Source organism: Drosophila subpulchrella, unplaced genomic scaffold, assembly GCF_014743375.2.
Source record: "Drosophila subpulchrella strain 33 F10 #4 breed RU33 unplaced genomic scaffold, RU_Dsub_v1.1 Primary Assembly Seq24, whole genome shotgun sequence".
Taxonomy (NCBI): domain Eukaryota; kingdom Metazoa; phylum Arthropoda; class Insecta; order Diptera; family Drosophilidae; genus Drosophila; species Drosophila subpulchrella.
This window is the reverse complement of record NW_023665550.1, coordinates 1,336,215-1,359,483: the sequence shown is the minus strand read 5'-3', so window position 1 is coordinate 1,359,483 and position 23,269 is coordinate 1,336,215. Positions and strand designations below refer to the sequence as shown.

Sequence of the window (23,269 nt, the reverse complement as noted above, 5' to 3'; positions counted from 1 at the left end):
TTTTGATCAATCGATAGGCATTGACAAGACCAATACATTTCAGTTAAAATTTTTTATCTAGCATGAAAATTGTGAGCGCCACAGGCTTGGGCGGTTTGTGGGCGTTAGAGTGGGCGTGGCATATTTGCGTAACAAACTTGCGCTGCGCTCCAGCCTACGGAATTTAAATCTGAAATCCCATTTCTCTATCTTTGATATTTTCCGAGATATCCGCGTTCATATTTACGATTTTTTGAAGTTTGTGGGCGGTTTGTGGGCGTTACAGTGGGCGTGGCAAAGTTTTTTTGGGTCAATCGATAGGTATTGATAAGAACAATACATTTCAGTTAAAATTTTCATTCTAGCATCAAAACTGTAGGAGCCACAGTTTTGGGCGGTTTGTGGGCGTTAGAGTGGGCGTGGCACTCTGCTGAAACAAACTTGCGCTGCTTAAGAAGCTCAGGAATCTGCACGCCAAATCTCGATAGGCTAGCTCTTATAGTTTCCGAGATCTCAGCGTTCATCCGGACGGACAGACGGACGTGGCTAGATCGACTCGGCTAGTGATCCTGATCAAGAATATATAAACTTTATGGGGTCGGAAACGCTTCCTTCTGCCTGGTACATACTTTCCGACGAATCTAGTATACCCTTTTACTCTACGAGTAACGGGTATAAAATCCTTTGATGCACACTTGCGTCATTTTGCCCGATATATCGCACGAAAGCTAGTTGTTATATCGGTGTATCGATACTGATATCGATGTCACTCGAGGCCTTAGTGATGGTACGAAGAAAACACGAGAACGGCATTAAATTAAAATAAAAAAAGTATAACTGAAAAGTACTAAAAAAATATATATGTTGGAAAGAGCACTTCAGTTTTCGTAGTTAAAAAGGAAGGTAAGAACACAAAATAAAATTCAATTTATAAAACGATAATATGTTATTATTAATGTATTAATAAAAATTATATAAAAAGAATTTCTAATGTCGCAAACGAAAATATAATGTATTAACAAAAATTATATAAAAAGAATTTCTAATGTCGCAAACAAACATTTTTTTAACAAAAATCGCCGCGACAAAATAAAATTTAAATTATAAAACGAAAATATAATGTATCAACAAAAATTATATAAAAAGCGTTTCTAATGTCGCAAACAAAATGTTTTTTTAACAAAAATCGCCGCGACAAAATAAAATTCAAATTATAAAACGAAAATGTAATGTATTAACAAAAATAATATAAGATGCATTTCTAATGTTGCATACAAAAATTTCTTTGGCGGTGTTCGTGCAAAGGCGTTATGGAAACTAAAAATTAAAAATGGAAGAAAAACCCCAAAATCGGCTGCAGGAGGTCAGTGCAGATGAAATAGGACGCCTAATCCAAGCTGTTGCCTTTTATTGTGAGATTTCACCGACAGGAAGCAATACCACAACAGGGGCAAATCCGCAGAATAGTTGAAGTGCTGGAGAAGATCCACTAGAGAATCCCAGTGCGAAGGAATATGCCGAGTGGGATTTCGCTCTCTGCATGGACATCCTCCCGGGCGTGTCCTCGTAAATAAAGTAAGACCTGGACAAAGGAATTTGGTTACGTTGTACTAATATAAGTACCTTTTTACCAGAACCACCAGTAATACGATATCCGACGACCTCTTCATTAGGACTCCGGACACCACCGCCACCAGCTACTTGGCCAGCTTAAGCGGAGCTTGAGGACCCACTGGCTTCTATAGGGAGGAGGAAAATAGGGCGCCCGCTAAGGAACAGTTGGAGAAGCCACAGCCAGCGACCGCCAGGATGCTAGGCGACTTCCTGCAGCATCAGCGGATCAACTCCGTTCCCAATCCGGCTCCCACTTCCTCAAGGTCCAATATGCCTTTTGGGACTCGGAGCTGGACTGCGGTGGAGCGGGAAAGATGGCGAAGCATCCGTGGGACGAGAAGGAAGCTTAAAAATACTAATTTACATGAATAAAAACATTCGTTGAACATTCCATTTTTTCTTTTTAATTCTTTGTGTACCAGCAGACTCCTTTTTTTAATTTCTCCAATTGATTTGTTTTCCGTTTGGCAACAAGCCCAGCTGCTTGACAGTAAGACCATGCTCCATGCATTGCGGGTGAACTTTGAAAACTTCGGTCACACTACAAGGAATAAGATTTTTCGACTAGTGAAACTCTTAGCCGATCTGAGTACTAGCCCTGCAGTTCCACAATTGTGTTAGGCGCCGAATCGGCACGAAGCCGACTGCGACGTCGGCAGAGCAGCCAGCGACGCCGGCAGAGCTGAGCGCAACGACGGCAAAGAGACGCGCTCTCAGTCGGCATCCGCAAAGAGAACTCCCTCTCTCCCAATGTCTCAGTTGAAGAAATGCGTGTGAGGGCAAGGAGGCCCAGCAATTAAAATAGCTAGACTTTTGTGCACCCTTGCCTTTTGAATAATGCTACATTTTTTCGTAAATGTTAAAACAACCAAATAAAATAATATGTTTGGGTTTTAAATTATTTGTATTTCTTAAAACAATTTATATGTTTATTAATATTATTTATTAATATGTGAAGTTTTAAAAATATATTTTTTTATAACGATTTGCATAGTCGGATATGTCTATAAATACTCTGCTTCTAAGTGCAAGATGCATAGACCAAACGGGACATGCCAAAAAAACAGAACAACAACGGATTAGCGGAACCGTTGTTGTTGTTGCTTGTTGTTTTTGTGGAAGGCACGCGCCTTTTTTCGTCTTTTTCACTTGCGTTTACTTAAGTGAAGGAGTTAGAAGTAAAAGAAAACTACGAGCAAACAACTTTGTTAAATTCAATTAATAGTGGCTTAAAAGTGAAATAGAATCAATTCCCAGGTAAGTCGTTCGCAGACCAATAATTTTGAAAACAGTGAGAGTAAAAAACAAGATAATCTATATTTAAAATAAGGGAAATACAAGATTCCCAAAAAAACACGTGGCGGAAAAAAAATAACTGTGAAAAATATTAATTTTTGATGTGAAAAGCAACAAATGGTGCATATAATAAACAAATCTGTGAAAGCATTAAAGCCTAGGCTTTAGTACAGGGGTCGGCAGCGGCCTATCTAGTGAGCATAGGAAAGTGTTCTGCCCATCCTCTGCTCGCTCACGTATAACGTAGATGTTCGTATGACTTCGGCATGGGTCTTCGGGTCCTTTTTTTCTCAGCTTCGGCGCACTTTTTTGCTGCTGCGGCAGAGAATTTCAGTGCAAAACAGAGAAACGTCAGGCGTCAGAGCGCTGCACGCCAACTTCGTGTTTTTTACACTCACACTAATGCAAGGCAAACTTGTGATGGTATGTGTGTGCCGACCACTGCTTTAGTACTATCTTCAGAATGTATGTTTGCAAGGTGCATCAACTAAAATGCTGTTATCAATTAATCGAAACTATCTGACGGCATTTTAATGGCGGGATATCGAAATATTTTAAAATTTTCACGAATGTGTTGTTTCGATGATCCCGTTACTTGTGCCAGCCTTGACTATTTTTCCCGTAATTAGGACCCAAAAACACGTTGATATGGAAAGTTTGAACAAAATCGAACGTTGGAGCTAAACGGAAATTTATCCAAGAACGCTATAGTCGAGTACCTCGACTAACAGATACCCGTTACTCAGCTTAAGGGACCAAAGGGAAATGGAGATATGCAAGCAGAAAAGCGAGATTGAAATGCGCCACCTACCCGCGATCTCAATATATGATTGCCCACATAACAGATAGATTTATGCGTTATGGGCGTTAGAGTCGATAGGTAATGACGAGACTAATACATTTCAGTTAAACTTTTTATTTTAGCATTAAAGTTTTGGGCGGTTTGTGGGCGAGGCACCCATCTGAAAAAAAACTTGCGCTGCGCAAGGAGCTCAGGAATCTACATACATACCAAATCCCAACTTTCTAGCTTTTGTAGTTTCCGAGATCTCAGCGTTAATCCGGACGGACGGACAGACGGACAGGGCAAGATCGACTCGGCTAGTGATCATGATCAAGAATATATAAACTTTATGGGTTCGGAATCGCTTCCTTCTTTATGTTACATTCTTTGCGACGAATCTAGTATACCTTTTTACTCTACGAATAACGGGTACAAAAATTGTATATAACGGAGTAGAAGATAATACGTTTAAAAATAAAGCGCCACCCACCGGCGGTAGACAGATTTAAGCGTTGTGGGCGTTAGAGTGGGCGTGGCAAAGTTTTTTTTAAATCAATCGATAGGTATTGACGAGACTAATACATTTCAGTTATAATTTTGTATCTAGCACGAAAATTGTGGGCGCCACAGGCTTGGGCGGTTTGTGGGCGTTAGAGTGGGCGTGGCAAACTTTTTTTAGATCAATCGATAGTTATTGACGAGAACAAAACATTTCCGATAAAAATTTTGTATCTAGCATGACGATTGTGGGCGCCACAGATTTGGGCGGCTTGTGGGCGTTAGAGAGGGCGTGGCATATTCGCGTAACAAACTTGCGCTGCGCTCAAGCCTACGGAATCTAAATCTAATATCCCGTTTCTCTATCTTTGATATTTTCCGAGATATCTGCGTTCATATTTACGATATTTTGAAGTTTGTGGGCGTTAAAGTGGGCGTGGCAAACTTTTTTTTTTAAGTCAATCGGTAGGTATTGATAAGAACAATACATTTCAGTTAAAATTTTTGTTCTAGCATCCAAACTGTAGGAGCCACAGTTTTGGGCGGTTTGTGGGCGTTAGAGTGGGCGTGGCACTCTTCTGAAACAAACTTGCGCTGCGCAGGAATCTAAGGAATCTGCATGCCTAATCGCAGTATTGTAGCTCTTATAGTTTCCGAGATCACAGCGTTCATACGGACAGACGGACATGGCTAGATCGACTCGGCTTGTGATCCTGATCAAGAATATATATACTTTATGGGGCCGGAAACGCTTCCTTCTTCCTGTTACATACTTTCCGACGAATCTAGTAAACCCTTTTACTCTACGAGTAACGGGTATACAAATATTGTTTACTTATTTTTCCAATTATTCCTATGGGAGCTATAGTTATAGATGTATATGTAGATATAGTTGTCCGTCCCGGTTCGTTTCGACTTATTCATTACATGCAATAGAAACAAGACTCATAGGAAGATTTAAGCCCTATACCCTTAAAACTTTAGATACTACTGCATAGCACTGTACAGTGTGTAAATGTAAGTTTGAATAGATTCATGCAGTAAGTACAGACTTTATCGCACACTGGAAATCGTTTGCGAATGAACTTAATTTCCAAAACCCAACTATTTGAAAGAATATACAACTATGCAGACAGGAATCAATTTCTAGAAACGGCCTGCATAGAGTAAGAATCTATATATACACACCATTTGTTCTGCCTGAACCTCTGCTGAGCCAATGCAACTTCAAGTTCGAAGCTAACTTCGATTTCTCAACTCACTCAACATGTGCGAAGCAACAGCAATAGTGGTCATACAAAAACAAACAGTGAGTGAGAGCGATGTACATTATCTACATTATCTACAAAATCACCGCGGGCATTAATGACAAGGTTAAGTAGTAAATGTAGTAAGGTTTCTTGCTTTAACTTATTATAATGAAACAGAATTACATAGCTCTGTCGCCGAAGTCACTTCTGAAAGTGTCGTTGAAGTGCCACATTTTTTCCCAATATTATACTCAAAAATAACATATTTGAATTCGTAAATTTTATATCACTTTATCTTTTACCTAACCAGCTGAAAACCCAGAAGCGAGGGGTAGAACAGTGTTATCGGTTCATTTGAAGTCAGATTAGACTTTGTACGTACGTCTATTCAAATTCCAACTATCTTTGATCAACTGAGATTTCTTTAACACCTCTTGAAAGGTAAAATTATTATGGTCAAAATTCTTACGTAGAATGGCAACATGATAGAGTGCCACAATATCCGGTGGAGACAAATCATAAAATTTTTAAATTTTTAAGTACGCGTTTTCTTTTTTTGAAAAGCCAAACTAAATATAAATAACCGTACGTAATTGCTTAGTGGTAATTTAACTATTTCAACCTAAAAATAACAATCAATTTTATGAATCGCCTAAAACTAAAATACATCATCTTAATACGGAAAGGAATTAATTTCCAAGGTGAAATGCGTGACGCTATTGAACCAAAACCGTGTCGTGCTCCTGTACAGAATAGAAGTCCAGCGTTTTTGCATTGTTATCCAGCGGAACAACCAGATCAGGGTGCTGTGCATCAACGTAGCACAGCTGGGGAACGTTACCGCCTAGTTGAAATCGCTTCATAACCAATCCTTGCAGAGTTTGCACAGTAATCATTCGCGGAACTTTTTTGTCCCAAGTTTCGCCCGTCAGCTGATGCTGTATGCAAACATTAATTAAGTTCGATCGTTTCGCTTGGCTGGGTGGTAAAAAGTCTATCGGAGAACCATACTCTGTAAAAAAACGCTTTAGTTTTGAATCACCTGGCTCAGAAGAACTTACTTTTAACAAGCAAATGATAAGTGCGATGCCTCCGGTTAAACTCACGCAACGAATCCGATCCTTGATGCGTCGCTTGCATCCAGTCCGGGGCATACTTCTTCCAAATATCGTACTCGGCACCACGTCTTTCCTCCGCTGTCACCAGGGCCTTGTTGATAAATTGTAGGCCGCTAATGCTAGCAACGGCCTTGGAGACCATTTCATCAAAATTGGACTTCAGATGCGGAGTCTTGTTCAGGCGCCTCAACTGAGGAAGCTTGTCAAGCTCGTTAAAAGCATCAGCCTGGGAAGAAAATATTATATTATTATTATATATTATAATTCGTTGTATCAAAATGTAAAGCCGGCCTACTTCGTTCCAAATGGGATTGTAAAGAAGGTTTAACTGTTCCAAAGAGGCGAACATATTAAGCTTTTCTTGGGGATCACAGTCAGGAAGTTTTATCTCTTCGATGCCGTTCTCCATGAGATTCAACAAGCGCAACGTCGTCAAGTTGCCCAACTTCGCCACTTGGTCAAAATCTATTATATTCGTGCGGTGCAAGTCGAGCTCCTGGAGCTGCCTGAAGATTTTCTTTCGATCGACCTCGGCAAGCTGACCGAAACAGTTCTCCTGCAGGCCCAGTGACACAATATTAGGCCAAAGCAGCGCCGTCTGCATCACGTCCTTCCATTCGGTGAAGCCGCAGTTGCGCAGATTGATGCGCTTTAGCTGCCGGAAGGCAGGCTCCAGATCAGAGATTTGGGAAGACGTGGGCAAAACCAGTCGATTGGAGCTGAAAGATAAGTTACATGACAGTGGTAGTCAACAGGGCTTTAATAGTCCCTGACTCACCTCAGGTTCAGGCTAGTCAAGGAGGGTAACTGCTGCGCGATGCTGGCCACAATCTCCCAGTTCCAGATCAAGGTGTGGCTTACGTTCAGCGTTGTCAACTGTGTCAGCTCCTTTAAGTACCCGGCAGCATTCACTGGCGTCTGATCTACGCTTATCTCCGCCAGCTGCTCGAACTTGCTCTGCTTCCGAGCGATTTTGTCCATGCCCACGACCTCAAAGAGGGACGCCTGCAGACTAGCTTGTGTCTCCCGAATGAGGGACTCGTCGACGTTGCTTGAGTCGTAGTTCAGGTACCGCTCCCGGGCGGCGTCCTCCAGGGTGGCGCACGGCCCCAACTTGCCCGGCCGGATAAAACTGCCCGCCATAGGCTTCTGTGTCTGGAAATAGCGCTTGCCGTCTACGATTCCGTTGTGCTTGCCCCGCATCCCGTCGTCCCACTCAATTCCCAGCCAGGTGCCCATGTGGCCGCTAACCTGAAACAATAGCCACAGCTCGGTATTAGGCACAGCGATAAACAAATTCTTCAGCTTCTATACCTCTCCCACATAACGCACTGTGCCATAGTTTTCGGCTATTTTGATGCGTGTACCCAGCGGATAAAATAGATGTGCCTCGTCAATAATTCCCACCATCGCTGTAGCTGTTGTTGTTCCGTTCACACAAGTATAGACGGGTTACACACTCGCACTCGCCTTTGTGTCTGTTGCTCGCAGCTGCTCCCAAATTGTGCTCGGTTTTAATTCCAGTTGATTTGTCCCAGGATTAGATCGACATCACAGGCAGAAAGATGAACAATTAGCACAATGTTTATATCCGCAGACTAAATTATGACTCAGAAACTATTCGTTTTATGTAGTTAATACCCTATTCACACATAGGGGTTTTTGCTTCAGCGCCCATATTCCGCTTCCAAATAGCGTCTTCCCACAGAGATCCATCCACCATCTACCATCCGTTGAACGGATGGTCCACAAGGTTTTGCCGTTCTAAAAATTTCCCAGTTAGTTCCCCATCCAAATTTGACGGATTTTTTTATGTGATAGTAAGGCGATGTTTGTTTGGTGCAACTGTGAGCTCTACTTCTTGACAGTGGAAATTAAAACATTCACTGCGAAAACGTAAACAATGATGACAGGGAAAATCGAAAATGGAAGGAGCAGAAGCAACAGACTTGGTTCGATTAGCCAGATCAGCTGTTACCGGATGGTAGGTGGTTGATGTGCTCTGTGGGAATCGTAGTTTAACATCTGTCAAAAATCCCAGCCGTTTCGAACAGATGGACTCTATGGGAAGGGGGTACTAGCGACCTCTTCCTCCATCAGAAACACACGCATAGGAAAGAGACTGTAAAAGGTCGCTACAACTCGCTGCAGCGGATGTTGGGACCGCACACACATATTGATTCAGTATTCTAGTGTTTTATTCAGTATTTTTTATGAGCTTATAGAATATGTTTTGCATTTTTTTCGGAGCAACTAAGTTTGCACGTCCTCCCCTTCGTATATGGTTCGCTTATACCGAACAGGAATCCACTTAAAATGCAACAGCGATTTTTGGCGGCTGTGTGAAGAGGGTAATTGTCGAAGGTAACGAAATACAGTAGAGCGGCCAAACTATCGATGGCATCGATCGATAATATCAATGATTACTATATACCTATTCACACAGAGAGGGTTTCTGCTACAACGACCAAATTCCGCTTTAGCGACTTTTTCTTCAATAGGAAATACACGTGCTAGAAAGGGACGCGAAAACGTCGCTACATCTCTCTTTGGCGGAAAAATGGACAGCGCACGCAAATCGATTCAGCATATCTGCTGTATTTATAATTTTATTTTAGTTCAGGAAAATGCATATGCACCGCGTTGTGCCGTTACAGGTAAGTTGTTGTTGGTGCTGGCCCACGGAGCCTTCCAACAGCTCGGAACCCAGCAATTGAGTATATATTTAGTAAAAATTCTTGTGGCGCCCACTATAGTCCCTATTCAATTTTCACTACGCTTGCCTGAATCTCATCCTTGATTAACTTGCTAATAGCACTGAAATAATCATTTGGCGCTGAAAACATTTCACATGCTAGCGTTTAAATTTTATATAGATTTGCATAGTTTTGCATTTTTTCGGGGCAACTGAATTTGGACGTCCTGTTCGCTTTAGCGAGTCTCTATGTGAACAAGAATCCGCTTAAAATTCCAACAACGGTTTTAAGCGTATTCCTGTTGACATAGAGAATTGCTGAAGCGAACAGTTGATCGGCAAAATGAACCTGTTACCAAATTCTTTTGGCCAGAACTTACTTTCTTTCCGTGGACACACCTGTCAGGATGTCCATGTAGGGAGCGAAGACCCACTCGTCGTGCTCCTTCCCAAAGAGATTCTCCATTGGATTATCCCCAGCACTTCCAATATTCTGCGGATTGCCGTGTTTTGGTTTTGCTTCCTGTGGGTCAAGTCCCACAATAACGGGCAACTTGGATAAGGTTTCGATTAGACGTCCTTTTTCATCTGCACTCACCTCCTGTAGGCAATTTAGGTTTCGCCTTCCATTTCCAAAAGATAACATTTTCTTATTCTTTGCGCGGCGGTTACCGGCGTTCCTCAAAATTCACTCTGGAAATCTGGTATTTTTTCTGATATTTTCATAGCTCATTTAAGTGCCAAGCTGAAAAACAGAACCGACGAAAATCGTTATCCGCCTACTTGCCTCTCGCTTACTCCTATGGTTAGCTTGCGGTTTTCGTCGATATGAGTACTAGGCCTAAAGCCTAAAGCCTAGTACTCAGATCGGCTAAGAGTTTTACTAGTCGAAAAATCTTGTTCTTTGAGTGTGACCGAAGTTTTTAAGGTTCACCCGCAATACATGTCTAGCATGGTCTTACTGTCAAGCAGCTGGGTTTGTTGCCAAAATAAAAATAAGTAAATTGAAGCAATTTAAACAAGAAGAGTCTGCTGGTGCACAAAGAAATTAAAATAAATTGAATGTTTAACGAATTTTTTTAATTTATATTAATTAGTAGTTCAAAGTTTCCCTCTCGTACCACGGATGCATCGCCATCAGTTCCGTGCCAGATGTCGCTGATGCCGCTGATGCCCAGCATCCTGGCAATGGCTCCTCCAGCTGTACCAGACGGACATGGCTAGATCGACTCGGCTAGTGATCCTGATCAAGAATATATACACTTTATGGGATCGGAAACGCATCATTCTGCCTGTTACATACTTTCCGACGAATCTAGCATACCCTTTTACTCTACGAGTAACGGGTATAACAAGGAAGAACGCTATAGTCGAGTACCTCGACTATCAGATACCCGTTACTCAGCTAAAGGGACCAAAGGGAAATAAAGATATGGAAGGTAGGTATTGACGAGACCAATACATTTCAGCTAAAAATGTTTATCTAACATTAAAATTGTGGGCGCCACAGGCTTGGGCGGCTTGTTGGCGTTTGAGTGGGCGTGGCATATTCGCGTAACAAATTTGCGCTGCGTACAAGGCTACAGAATTTAAATCTTGTGGGGGTGGCAAACTTTTTTTGAGTCAATGAATAGGTAGGTATTGATGAGAACAATACATTTCAGTTAAAATTTTTATTCTAGCATCAAAACTGTAGGAGCCACAGTTTTGGGCGGTTTGTGGGCGTTAGAGTGGGCGTGACACCCTGTTGAAACAAACTAGGGCTGCGCAAGAAGCTCAGGGATCTACATAAGAAATTCCAACTTTCTAGCTTTTGTAGTTTCCGAGATTCAGCGTTAATACGGACAGACGGAAATGGCTAGATCGACTCGGCTAGTTATCCTGATCAAGAATATATATATAAAACTTCCTTCTGCCTGTTACATACTTTCCGACTTTCATATTTTTCTCCGGTAACAACTGGAACTTTGATCGCCTTCCGAAAGTTGAGCCATCATCGTCTTTACGGTGCGGTTGGTCCTTTCGGTAGGATTCTCCTGAGGGCAGTACGGAGCAGTGTATTGAATTTCAACCCCAAGTGTGGCAAAGTATTCTCTTAAAGCTCGACTAGTAAATTAGGTCCCGTTATCACACACGAATTTTCGGGGGAAGCCGACCCGTCCTAGCACGCGTTCTCGAAAAGCCTTCTGAACTTGCGCTGTAGTAGCTTTACGCAACAGGAGCATGGTGTTCCCTTGCTTCGGTCGAGGCAATGGCCCCACAAAATCGAAGGGCTCACTCGTCACACTGGTTAACATCTTACCTGCCGCTTTGGTCTGGGTAGTTTTAAACTTTTTTAGTGACTAAACATAAAGACTAAACATTAAAGACCAAAAGTATCTTTGAGTTAGCCGATTAACTGTCTTTCGAACGCCCAGATGCCCAGCTGAAAGGGCGTCGTGGCGTTCTTGGAAGACCCGGGATTTATTTGTACTTGGTACACAGAGCTTCCACGGGAAGTTATCCTCGTCGTTGACTCTGTTGCCCAAGTTTCTGTAGAATTGGCCATTTTCCATTACGAAGTCTGGAAACTTTTCGGGATACTCTCGTATCTTGGTTTCCAAACTCCGAATCCATTTACCCCGATTTTCCACCTCGGTCATTTGTTGCTGGACTTCGCGTGGCTGTCGCGATAAGGCATCTGCCACCATATTGAATCTAACTGGAACTGCTGCAACTCTAATGTCCACCGTGCTATTCGACCGGACGGACTTTTCTGTCGTCGTATAGTTGCTTTCTGTGGCGGTGAGGCGCCGACTAGCATAGGCTTTTTCCTGATCTTCTTATCTCCTCCAGGGCGTTTTGTTGTTCAGAGCCCAAGGCGGTCGTAGGTTGTGCTACGGTTGCGAAATTGGGAACAAACTGGCTATACCACGAAGCCGTACCAATCCATTATCGTAGTTCTTTTAAGTTGGTCGGAGATTTTAAAGTGGTGATAGCCGTCACCTTTTCAGGATCTTTTTGGACTCCGTTCCCGCTAATCACGTGGCCTAGATAGACCAACTTCCGTTTGAAGAACGAGCACTTTTTGGGGTTCACTTTTAAATTCGGCTGACGTAACCTACGAAAGACTTCCGTCAGGTTAGCGAGATGTTGCTCCTTCGTAGCACCAATGACGATAATGTCGTCCTCCATGTCTGCCCCGATCACACTATCCAAGGCACGTTGGAAAGTCGCGCTGGCTGAGTGAAGCCCGAAGGTCAAATCCTCTACACGGTACAGTAAAGGCTGTGAGTGGGTGGCTATCCTATCCTATCCTATCTGCCAATAACCATGTTTCAGATTCAAGGTCGAGATATATTGAGCTTGCCGTTGTCTATTCAGTATATGATTTATCCTAGGATCGGGGTATGCATCGGGTACTAAGTGGGCATTCAATTGCCGATAATCGACACAAATGCGCCAGTCACCAGAATTCTTTTTAATTAACACAATGGGAGCACTATGTCGACTGTGCGATGGTTTAATGGCGTCTTCGCGAAGTATCTCGTCTACCTGAGTGTCGATCACCTTTGTTTCAGGGGCAGACTATCTCGCATAATTATCCGATGTTCCGCCACGAGAGATACCCCGCGAAGTTTATCAAAGAGGGCCAATTCCCTCGCGATGAATTCCCGTTTATCGGGCCTCAAGTCTACCTCTACCGTCCGGTCCTCTGGGTTATTCTCCGTCTCGCAATTCCTGTCTGGTCGTTAGTCCTCCAGGGTCGACCTTTCCCCCTCCATCCTGATTCCTGTTCCGGGGATGACCTTCATTTCCCCTGAGATGGCCATCCGGTGCGTAATCCTGGGGTTCTCGTCGATCGATCTGGTCCTGTTCTATCCGTAGCCGGCGTATTCCCTCTCTCGAATATCTCCGATCTCGTAACAGGCAACGGCATCACACAGAGTTGGCTGGGTCGCAGTTGGAGATCTTCCGCCGAAGGACTTGAAGTTACCGTTAAGTTAAGGGATCGCCTCTCCGCACTGTATCCGTGTTCCCATCGCCGCCAAGAAATCCATACCCAATATGACACGGTCTAGCATGGTGGGCACGACTAGCAATGGCATCGCACTATAGGCTGGCTGACCACTTTTTGTGGCCAAAAATCCATTTTTCTATGTCGTTAATAATAAAATCGAATGACGTCATAGTGTTGGAAAACTCCAAACTTCTATGCTACGTAACAGAAATTTTAGCAGAGTCACGATCTGTTAAAATATCGGCTGATAAAACAGCTGTTTGGTGTCACTGACGCACGAAAGCTAAAAGAGTCGGTTTAAAATTCTTAAAAATAAGGCACCAAACAAATGAACAATAAGAACTAACATTTAAACATTCAGTTTTTGATTGGCATTCGTTGTAGTCAGACGTGTTTTCTTTTCGCTATGAATTCTTATTCGTGCTCCGAGTGCAATGCTGAAGTTACAGCAGCGCAGCTTCGCGGTTTTGAGGCGGTTCGTTGCTCAACGCTTTGTCGTCGTACTTTTCACACTGCATGTGTTGATCTCCCGGAGGATGCTATTAGATTATTAATAAATATGCCGAATCTACTTTGGCAGTGTGATCGCTGTGTTGTGAGTAATGATTCACACTCCAAAATCGATGGCCCAATCCAATCAAGGTCAGTCGATTCATCCACAGGAATAGGCCTATTGTTGATGGAAACGTTCTGGATTTGCACAATCATCATACATCGGACTCAAAAAACCCCCAATAATCGGCGCCTCTGGTGTCGATTTGACTATGGCAAATTTGTATGATCCTCTTCCTCATCTTCATGCTACTTATTCGCAATGTCAACGTCCGCTGGTTTCGATATCGCTAGCTGCTACCATTACTCTCTCATACGCCGCTCCCAGTGCACTCTTAAGTGTTGGGCGCCCGTCACTCCCAAATCAAAAACATCATCAAACGCTCACTGGAGAGGTGTTGTCACCAGATTCCATTAAGATTCCCGCTCTAAGCGCGCTCTTCGGAAATGTGCACTCATCACATTCAAAACAACATCGGCATTAGCTGGATTTGTCGGATTCGGATACTATTGAGCTTAGCGCGCCTTTTGGGATAGCGCTCTTTTTTATGAGTAGTCGGATACACTCTTCACTGTGCTCTTCATCGCCTCCCTCCATTGATGCGATTTCTTCTACGCTCTTTGGATGGCCTTCACAGAACAGGCATGCGTCCGTAAGAAAATCATTTACATATTCTCAATTTGACTGCACTATTATTCCATGGAACGACGATCTCAACCTGCCTAAAAAATACGTACGGATACGTTGCGCAAGGTACTTAATAGTACTTATGATCATGCGAGGCCGACATCTAATTTGGATGTTGAGAATTCCTCTTCAACAATATGCGCTGACTGGCAACCTGCTAGGGGCTTACCTGCAGTAAACTCAAACAGCCATCATTCAGGAAATAATGGCCTGAAAATATACTTTCAAAATATATCCGGCATGAGAACTAAAACGCAGTCTGTCTTTATGAATACTTCCAACAGTGACTATGACATTATCATACTGGTTGAGACTTGGCTAAATCCTAACTTTAGTTCGAATTAATTCTTCGATGCTAAATTATTCCAAGTTTTTCGTAAAGATAGAGACTTCGACAGAATGCAGCGCGAGAGATGAGGTGGTGTCATCGTGGCTGTTAGCCGTAAATTCTGTTGCACTGTAATTCGACTCCTTAATGATGACTCCCTTCTGGACCAATTAGCGGTGGCTGTGTCTGGCTCATCCGGGAAGATATCGATTGTGGCTTCCTATGTTCCACCTGGCAGTGATTCTGGGCTTTACCAGGCTCACTTAGACAACATCTCTAACATACATGCCAGCTTGGAGGACTCTGATGGCATATGTGTGGCTGGAGACTTCAACCTCAGCTCTGTTTTCTGGACGTGGGACCCACAAGCATCTGCTATGGTGCCCGGAAATGTTCATTATTCACATGAAATAATTGTCATTGATGACTGTTTTAGTATGGGCCTCACCCAAATTAATAATGTTTTCAATGATTTGCATAAGCTGCTTAATTTAATCTTCATTAATTCTATTGTTCACTCTAACGTAACTCTGGCTTTATTTACGATTTCAAATTGTGTTGTACATCACAAACCCTTGTGCTTAAACATCGAATTTTACAGCTTTCTGCCATTCAATGATTCTAATCCTAAAAATATATTTGATCCCTCTTGTTTGAGTTCCCTAAGGGATTGCCTGCTATCCTTAAATTGGGGTGCCTTCCTATCGAACCCTTGCATAGAAACTAATTATAAAACCTTTCTTTCTACGATTAGAAATACTCTTGACAGCATAGTCCGTTCCAAGATACGGGGTTCCTAAAGGCTTCCTTGGTATACTAAGGGACTGCAAAAAATCAAAAACCTTAGAAACAAATACTACAAAAAATTTTCTAAAACACATAACCTGGCCGATGGTGAAAGATATAGGCAGCACAAGCGGAAGTTTGAGTTTCTTAATAAATTTCTATATAGCCAATACATTTGTGAAGTTGAGCATAGTTTGAAGGCCAACCCTAAGGCGTTTTGGCGCTTTGTCAACTCAAAAAAATCACATTCGTCTATACCTTCAACCATGTTGTATGGTGATGTTGTTGCTTTCACTGAGGCCGATATCGCAAATTTGTTTGCTGCCTTTTTTTCCTCGAACATGGAACCTTCCGATGATTGGTATGACCTGAAAACTTTAAATTCAATTGCAGAAATTTGCAACATTGGAAGCCTGGACATATCGTATGATGACATTTCTGAAGCAATTAGTTATTTTGATGATTCCCCAAGACTAGACTTTGATGGAATTTCTTCATTCTTCCTTAAGAACTGTATTGCCAGTCCTAACCTACCCCTGCCAATTCTGTTCTCTTCTTCCGTGTCTCAAGGAAGATTCCCAGTTAGATGAAAAATTTCTAGAGTCACGCCGGTCCATAAGGTAAATTTGATATTTCTAACTATAGGCAAATTGCTAAGATCAGCAACAGAATAATTTTCAAAAAATTATCTTTCTTAATAAAGTCTTACATCGAACCTAATCAACATGGCTTCATGCCCGGTCGATCTACGACGACCAACTTGGCTGTCTTTACCAATCACTGTATAAATGCATTTGAGGATCATTTGCAGATGGACACGATTTACACAGATTTTGCCAAAGCTTTTGACAAGGTTTGTCACTCTGCCCTAAAGGCTAAACTTTCCAAACTTGGCTTTCACTCCTCTTTTCTTAACTGGATAGCATCGTATTTGGATAACCGACGCTATCATGTTGAAGTAGGTGGTGCATTATCCCATCCTTATAAAGCGACATCTGGACTTCCTCAGGGTAGCTCCCATGGCCCTTTACTTTTTATTATTTTTATAAATGACATTTGTGCCTGTATCCATTTTTCTAGCTTCCTTTTATATGCGGATGACCTAAAGATTTATAGGACTGTCAGTAACGTAAATGATTCGATATTGCATCAATCTGACCTAGATAGTATCGGCAGTTGGTGTTCCAAGAATAGTTTGCCTTTAAACCTTAACAAATGCCACATCGTTTGTTATGCGAAACGTTCTGTAACCATTCCATCCACTTATCACATCAATAACTACCCTCTCTCTGTTTTGAATGAAATAGTTGATCTGGGGGTATTACTTGATGACAAATTTCTGTTTAATGAGCACCTGAATTTTATATTACCAAGGGCTTATGCAACGTTCGGTTTTGTTAAGAGAAACACTTTATTATTCAAAGATCCGTATTCCAGATTGTCTGTATACTCTGCTTTTGTCCTTCCTAGGGTTGAATATGCTTCCTTCCTTTGGAATCCCTCGGGAAGTGTCCAGATCAATAGGATTGAGAGGTTGCAGAAAAAGTTTTTGAAGTTTGCATTGCAATCCTTGCATTTTACTGAACCGGCACCTCCCTATGATAGTCAGTGTTCCCTGCTTCACACTTGTTCCTTGAAGGATCGCCGTGCTACTGCTGGCCTTCTCTTTCTGAACGATCTGCTAGTAGGAAATATTGATTGTTCTTGCCTGTTGGGATGAATCAATTTTAATGTTCCTGCCAAGAATCTCCGTACCATGGTTCCATTCCTGGACCGTACTAAGGGCTCTTAGATTATTTAATTCTTTGCCTTCTAGCATTAGATTCAGCTGGGGGGCCAATAAAGATATACTAAGGTAAACCCTTAGGGAATATTTTTTAAGTAATTTTCAATAATAGACTTAAGGTAATCGTATGTAGCCAGATAAGGATTCATCCATTGGCGATAAGTAAATAAATAAATATACTTAAATAGTGATATAAGGAGAGTTTTACCTAGTTTCACCTTAATATTTACACTGTGTTGTCGGTAGTTTAGTTCTTGTTCATATGAATGCATTCCTAAAGTGCACTACCGCGCACTTTCGTCGCAATTTACCTTTTTAGGTCACAACCTCAGATTGGCCAATACAGAATTGTTTGGGATTTGGAGTTCTGGAGAGACAAAGCAGACAATATATGACAGATTTAGATCTTCGATAGCTGGTTCAGATGCTTATGAGGATGTTTAGAAAAACAAAGAGAAGCTTTTTGTTATAGATTGTCCCGCAAATGGACATCTTGCAAAAGAAATTTGAATCATTTCAAAGGAAAGTACTCAACTTGGATTACATCCCACACTGAGGTTTGCATAAATAGGCGGAGATCGACAATCAGGCCAAAATTGCCTTATTTGTTGTCGGGAGCAAGGGCTCAGAGAAGAGCAGCTTCAAATTTAATCAAATCCATGGCTGGAAATATGAAATTATTTATAAATTCAGCTAGTGCGGTTGCGCGTAAGGGCGGTAACATGTAAAAAATAGGCGGTGGAACACCTTTTTTCTAAATATATGTTCATTATATCAATATAAAACTAAATCAATAGTATACACCTTTATATTAACTTTTGTTTTTAGGGTAAGTATTTTCTTATCTATTTTTATATTATTTTTAATGATATAACAAGAAATTTCTGCCAAAAAGGGGCGGTGCCACGCCTTTTTTCTGTTAATTTGCTTATTATAAACCCAAATAATAAAATGTCATCAAATATTTGGTTTTGTTTTGAAGTTATTAATTTTTGCCACAAAAAGTGGTCAGCCAGCCTTAGTGATGTAAATTTGGATCGAAACATCGATGTCGATCTTCATCGTTGTTTGCAAAATGATACATCGATATTTTGTGAAACATCGGCTAGAAACATCGATGCATCGATGTTTTCAACCCATTCCGTTATTTTTCGTTAATTCAATTTGTAGAAGCCTATTAATTTTTTATTGAAATTTTTTTATATTTAAATAAGAAGGAATTAAGACTACAAAAATAAAAGCTTTCTTAGTTTTTTCTTTTTTATTTCTTCATTGAGTGGTTTTGTTAACAATTTTATAAACGAACTTAAAACTATATCAATTCATGAGCATTCAGCAGTCTTTTTCATTACATTGAGAATCAAAAATAATAAAATAACAATATAAAAACAAGGAAGAACGCTATAGTCGAGTACCTCGACTATCAGATACCCGTTACTCAGCTAAAGGGACCAAAGGGAAATGGAGATATGCAAGCAGCAAAGCGAGATTTAATGCGCCACCTACCGGCGGAAGACAGATTTAAGCATTGTGGGCGTTAGGGTAGGCGTGGCAAAATTCAATCGATAGGCATTTACGAGTCCAATACATTTCAGTTAAAATTTTTAATCTAGCATAAAAATTGTGGGCGCCACAGGCTTGGGCGGTTTGTGGGCGTTAGAGTGGGCGTGGCATATTCGCATAACAAATTTGCGCTGCGTACAAGGCTACGGAATCTAAATCTGAAATCCCAATACTCTATCTTTGATAGTTTCCGAGATATCCGCGTTCATATTTACGATTTTTTGAAGTTTGTGGGCGGTTTGTGGGCGTTAAAGTGGGCGTGGCAAACTTTTTTTTGGGTCAATCGATAGGTATTGATGAGAACAATACATTTCAGTTTACATTTTTACTCTAGCGTCAAAACTGTAGAAGCCACAGCTTTGGGCGGTTTGTGGGCGTTAGAGTGGGCGTGGAACTCTACTGAAACAAACTTGCGCTGCGTAAGAAGCTCAGGAATCTGCTCGCCAAATCCCAATAGCCTAGCTCTCATAGTTTCCGAGATCTCAGCGTTCATCCGGACAGACGGACAGACGGACAGACGGACATGGCTAGATCGACTCGGCTAGTGATCCTGATCAAGAATATATATACTTTATGGGGTCGGAAACGCTTCCTTCTGCCTGTTACATACTTTCCGACGAATCTAGTATACCCTTTTACTCTACGAGTAACGGGTATAATAAATGCTTCCTTAGCACTATTTTTCATTACATTCAGAATCAAAAATAATAATTTCCGTCAACTTTTGTAAAGTGCCTCCAGCAAAAGCTTGTCTTTGTTGTTATTCTAGAATGAATACATTTGTAATTGCAAATAACTATATTTATATACATATATATTTCACATAATACTTACTTTGGCATTGCAAACATGGTAAACTAAAACAAAAACCGCGAATTTGTCTGTGCGGCACTGAAACCATATGTTCTGCAATGTTATGCAACTCGACGCCCGATGTTTTGGTTAAACATCGATGCATCGATAAACATCGGCATAACATAAAACATCGAAAAACATCGCCGAAAAATCATCGATGCTCGATGCATCGATGTTTTTTTACATCACTAGCCAGCCTATAGTGCATCGTTACATGAGTGCTTTCTAACTTCACACAAGTACGTCGTAACTGCCTTACCTCCAAACTCGACCGGTCGGCTAATGCAATCGTGGTGGTGATAGCGTGAACCTCCTCCGGTTTTGCAACCACGTGGACGAAGCCTTCACTCGCTAAACTCCTTTAAGCTCCTGTGTCAACGGTGGCGACTTCCTGCAGCAACAACCCCGTTCCCAATCCGGCTGCCACTTCCTCAAGGTCCAATATGCCTATTGGGATTCGGAGCTGAACAACAGATGGCGCTGGAAAGATGTTTTCAAAGTTCACCCGCGATGCATGTGGCATGGTCTTACTGTCAAGCGGCTGGGCTTGTTGCCAAAAGGAAAACAAATCAATTGGAGCAATTTAAAAAAGAAGAGTCTGCTGGTGTACAAGGAAACTTAAATAAAAATAAAAGAAATTTTCAACGAATGTTTTTATTTATGTAAATTAGAAGTTTAAGGCTTCCTTTTCGTCCCACGGATGTTTCGCCATCTTTCCCGCGCTATCTGTAGTCCTGCTCCTAGCTGGCCAATAATGGCTGGTGATGGCTCCTCCAGCTGTCCCTTAGCGGGCGACCTTATTTTCTCCTCCCTATAGAAGCCGGCGCGACCTCCATCTCCGCTTTAGCTGTCAATAGCTGGTGGAGGTGGAGTCCTTAATGGAGAGCTCGTCGGAGATCGAGCGATGTCCCATGTTCCTTCTCTAGTGGATCTCCAACTCCAATTACCAAAGTTATGGAACTTAGAAGTCTAGTTTTGGGTTCCCATTCTAGGAGCCATTGGAAATACGGAAAAATCGGACATGAAAATAATGGGTTAAAAGTTTTATCCTCGTATAAAAGAAATATTTGAATGTAGATTATTAGAGAATTCAACCAAAAACTCATAGAGGTATGCCACTTCGAAATCGGAATCCAATTACCAAAGTTATGGTAACTCCCTCATCTATTCTGCGGATTTGTCCCGTTGTGGTATTGCTTCCTGTCGGTCAAGTCCCACAATAATGGATAATGGGCAACAGCTTGGATTAGGCTTCCTTTTTGATCTTCACTGACCACCTTTACCCGTTTTTGGTATTTTTCTTCCATTCTTAAGCCTAGTACTCACATCGACGAAAACCGCGAGCTAACCATAGGAGTGAGCGAGAGGCAAACAGGCGGCTAAAGGTTTTCGTCGGGTCTGTTTTTCAGCGCGGTACTCAGATGAGCTAAGGAAATACCAGAAAAAATACCAGATTTCGAGAGTGAATTTTCGATGAACGCCGTTAGCCGCGGCCCAAAGAATAAGAAATTTAATCTTTGGCGGTGTTCGTGCAGAAGCGGTGGGAATTTACAAATTTTAAATGGAAGAAAAGCACCAAAAACGGTTAAAGGAGGCCTAATCCAAGCTGTTGCCCATTATTGTGGGATTTGACCGACATTCAGCAATACCACAACAGGGGCAAATCCGCATAATAGTTGAAGTGCTGGAGGAGATCCAGTAGAGAATCCCAGAATCCTCTCTACATGGACATCCTGCCGGGCGTGTCCTGGCAGAGAAAGTAAGATCTAGCCAAAATAATTTGGTTGCGTTTTACTAATAGAAGTATCTTTTCAGCAGAACCACCAGTAATATGATCTCCGAAGACCTCTCCATTAGGACTCCGTACACCATAACCACCAGCTACTTGGCAGCTTAAGCGGAGCTGGAGGACGCGCTGGCTTCTACAGGGAGGAGGAAAATAGGGCGCCCGCTAGGGAACAGTTGGAGAAGTTATGTCCAGCCACTGCCAGGATGTTGGGAGACTTCCTGCAGCATCAGCGGATCAACCCTGTTCCCAATCCGGCTCCCACTTCCTCAAGGTCCAATATGTCTATTGGGACTCGGAGCTGGACTGCGGTGGCGCGGGAAAGATGGCGAAGCATCCGTGGAACGAAAAGGATGCTTTAAACAACTAATTTACATAAATAAAAACATTCGTTGAACATTCCATCTATTTTTAATTGAATTTCTTTGTGTACCAGCAGACTGCTCCTTTTTAAATTTCTTCAATTGTTTTGCTTTTCGTTTGGCAACAAACCCAGCTGCTTGTCAGTAAGACCATGCTACATGCATTGCGGGTGAACTTTGAAAACTTCGGTCACACTACAAAGAATAAGATTTTTCGACTAGTGAAACTCTTAGCCGATCTGAGTACTAGGCTTTAATTTTTAAATTCCGCACGAACACCGCCAAAGATTAAATTTCTTATCATTTGGGCCGCGGCTAACGGCGTTCATCGAAAATTCACTCGCGAAATCTGGTATTTTTCTGGTATTTCCTTAGCTCATCTGAGTACCGCGCTGAAAAACAGACCCGACGAAAAGCTTTAGCCGCCTGTCTGCCTCTCGCTCACTCCTATGGATAGCTCGCGGTTTTCGTCGATGTGAGTACTAGGCTTTAACATCAAAAAGTTTTAGAAAACAAGTATGACAGTGCCTTAGTATTTTTTGTGTATTTTTGGTATTTACTATGGTATTAAAGATATTTATTGACAGAATTGCTGCGGTCACTCTGACTTTCGACGAAAAGTTTTCATTTAATAGCAGAATAATTTGCGATATTTATGTGATTTTGAAAAGGTTTGTATCTCAAATTCAATTCTATTTACTTGATGTTTGTCTAGCTGTCATTTATTTACTTCTTGGATACTGAACGTGCTTTTCGGTGGCTGGACTACACCCACTGCACTATAACGAAGTCAAATGGCTAGCCAGGATGCCGAGCTGGTCAAGTTAGCGTCCACCACTTCGCTGGAAGTTATCTATCGAGGACACGAAAGGACTGCCTGGCGCTGTTGTAAACTTACATGAGTGGTCCGAATTCAAAGTGACCGACCATACATTGCTAAGTCCTCGAAATATGTTTGTAACGGTCCCGACATATATTGAAATTAAATAATTTAAGCAAATTATAGGGGTTTCAATATTCATTTTAATTCAAGAAACTACAAAGTATAACCAAAACTGAATATTATTATGTCAGACATATCAATATGTTATGAAAAATTATCAGTTTGATGTTAAAAATTGTCAGTTTGACATGAAAGCTTTGTGTTTGATATTGGAAAGTACCACAATTTTGTCACAAATTTGATATGTGATTAATACCAAATTGATATGCTTAAAAATATTAATTGGCTACACAAGGGTCCAAAATTAATGTGGACCGCCCCAATATTCCTATTAGGCTATTATCTTTTCTTGGGTGCTCGCGCCCTCAACAATTGCCATTCTCCAT

At 41.7% G+C, this 23,269-nt stretch overlaps 1 protein-coding gene across 1 annotated transcript; it reads right to left on the bottom strand.

Moving 5' to 3' along the window:
- Window positions 1-5,922: 5,922 nt before the first annotated feature.
- On the bottom strand, window positions 5,923-8,168 carry LOC119559443 (tubulin-specific chaperone E). Its single transcript, XM_037872542.1, has 5 exons — window positions 7,854-8,168; window positions 7,318-7,790; window positions 6,835-7,258; window positions 6,483-6,765; window positions 5,923-6,433 (listed from the first exon to the last, which is right to left on the bottom strand). The coding sequence occupies exons 1-5, from the start codon at window positions 7,947-7,949 to the stop codon at window positions 6,138-6,140; spliced, it is 1,572 nt and encodes a 523-aa protein (XP_037728470.1). The 5' UTR covers window positions 7,950-8,168; the 3' UTR covers window positions 5,923-6,137.
- Window positions 8,169-23,269: the final 15,101 nt, after the last annotated feature.